General features: G+C 58.1%; 1 protein-coding gene and 1 pseudogene across 1 annotated transcript in view; both read left to right on the top strand.

The window, feature by feature from the left end:
- The first annotated feature begins 722 nt into the window (after positions 1 to 722).
- On the top strand, positions 723 to 1141 carry LOC105298574 (annotated as a pseudogene).
- Positions 1142 to 1642: 501 nt separating this feature from the next.
- FAM69B (family with sequence similarity 69 member B) overlaps positions 1643 to 2210 on the top strand; it is a 9640-nt gene continuing 9072 nt past the window's right edge. Inside the window, exon 1 of the mRNA XM_023536460.1 lies at positions 1643 to 1819. Within this exon, the coding sequence (XP_023392228.1) occupies positions 1643 to 1819 (177 nt within the window). The remainder of the gene's footprint in view (positions 1820 to 2210) is intronic.

Raw genomic sequence — 2210 nt, 5'->3', positions numbered from 1 at the left:
GTGGGGTGGAGCCTCTTAGATGGGTGGAGCTATTCAGGTCCAGTTAGGACAGTCGAGATTCTACCCTGACCCTCCTGGGCAGAGGCTTCTTTCCTTTGGCCAGCCTAGGTGGTCCAAGGGGGCCTAGGGGATGCAAACTTAATCCTGGGCCACCACCTAGACTTTTCTGTGGGACAACATGGCCCTGGATCCACGGATAACGACCACTTGGTTGAGGACACAGAGTGAGTACCTGAGGGCGGACCACGGTATGGATGTCATGGGTCTCTGCGAGTTTTATAAAAATGCTGTGTCCCTTTCGCGCCTGACTGTGTCATTCAGGGTGCCATCGGCGGACAGAAGCAACATGGCAATTCGAACGAGGGAAGTTTAGTACGAGAAACGCTGTCCATCCAGAGGACAGGGGCGAAGAGCAGGTGTGGCTGAGTCCCGTCCGCAGGCAGAGGCCTTGCCAGGGGGCACAGCCCCGGATCCCCAAGGGCAGAGAAGTCACTGTGCTGCCTGCAGAACTGCTGGAAATCTGCCCCTGGGACCTCCCGGGAACCCAGCCACCAGGGGACAGGGAAGCTATGACCTGGGTGGTGCCACAGACGCCTTTGTGGAGGCATCTCCATGAAGCCACCTCCGGGGTCGCCTTCAACAAGTGAGCTGCACTGGTTGGATATCCTTATGCAAACCAACCAACCAACCACCAAACAGGGTTCTCTGCAGGCATATTTGATGCTAAGGCCCAACAAAGCAGCAGCTGCAGTTGCCACAGTTCTGGCTGCAGCTTCACGATGTTTCCCTTGGCCAAAAATGCCCTAAGTCGACTCCGAGTTCAAAGCATTCAGCAAACGATAGCAAGGCAGATCCACCAGAAACAGACACCTGATTGCCATGACAAATATGGCAATGCTGTATTAGCTAGTGGAGCCACTTTCTGTGTTGCTACATGGGCACGTACAACAATACGAATTGGAACAGAATGGAACCTGTCCCGTTGGGAGAGTCACCCCAAAGGAATGGAGAGATCAGTAATCATCCCAGCTGGTGTCATACTGAATTGTTTCAAAACCAACACATAATTGATGCCAAGTGAAAGTACTGTGTACCCATTAAAATACGGCGTAATTAAAGAAATAAAGTATATTTGAACCTTCGGGAAAAAAACCAAAACATTACCTTCACTCAGACCTTGCACCATGTACAAAAATTAGCTCAAGCTGAAACGCTGACCTACACGTAAAACCTAATACTATAAAACTTCTAGAGAACCTTTATGACCGTGGGTTAGCCAAAGACACACACAAAATGCACAAAATGCACAAACCGTGAAGGAAAAACGTGAACAGAACGGACCTCATCCACCCTGAGAACTAGTGCTCCATCCATGAGGCTGTCAGAAAAGTCAGAAGGGAAGCCGCAGCCTGGCAGAACGTCTTTGCAAATCACGTGTTTGCTAACGTGCTGGTACCCAGAAGATACAGAGGAGTCTGGGCACTCGGCACACCAAAGACGGGGCGGCGATGCCGAAAACACACGGGTCGCCATGAAGCACATGAACTGTCGTTAGGGAAATGCAATGACAGCCACAGAGACACCGCGCGCACCCCCTGGGGGCCGGGGGGATTCAGGGCCGGCCGTACCGTGCGCTGCCAGGATGCCGGAGGCTGGACGCCGTACTGTGCGCTGCCAGGATGCCGGAGGCTGGACGCTGCACCCCGCGCTGCCAGGATGCGGGGGGCTGGACGCCGCACCCCGCGCTGCCAGGATGCGGGGGGCTGGACGCCGCACCCCGCGCTGCCAGGATGCGGGGGGCTGGACGCTGCACCCCGCGGTGGGAGCCGATGCCCCGCAGCGCGTGGAACGCGTTTCGGGGCGTCTGGGAAGTTACACAACCCGGGCTCACAGCCCAGCGAGCCCCCCCGCGGCCCCCGTTCCCCGCGCGAAGGGAAAACACCCCCGCACACACGCCCGAGCGCCACACGCCGCGGCCGCAGTCAACGCGAACGTCCCCGGCGGGCGCAGGGCTGGAGTGGGGCCGCCTTTCCAGTGGCCTTGGGCCGGACCCCAAGGCCATCCCTGCTTCACCCCGCTCACGTGACGCGGAGGAGCCTGGCCGGGCTCGCGGGGCCGCTCGAAGAAAGAGGGGGGCGGGCCGGGCGGTTCCGCATCCTGAAGGCGGCGGAGCCTGCGCGGGGGGCCCCGTCAACCCTGGCAGAGCTGCA

The sequence above is a fragment of the Pteropus vampyrus genome, unplaced genomic scaffold (genome assembly GCF_000151845.1).
Source record: "Pteropus vampyrus isolate Shadow unplaced genomic scaffold, Pvam_2.0 Scaffold157, whole genome shotgun sequence".
NCBI lineage: Eukaryota > Metazoa > Chordata > Mammalia > Chiroptera > Pteropodidae > Pteropus > Pteropus vampyrus.
This window is presented reverse-complemented; position numbering and strand designations above follow the sequence as displayed.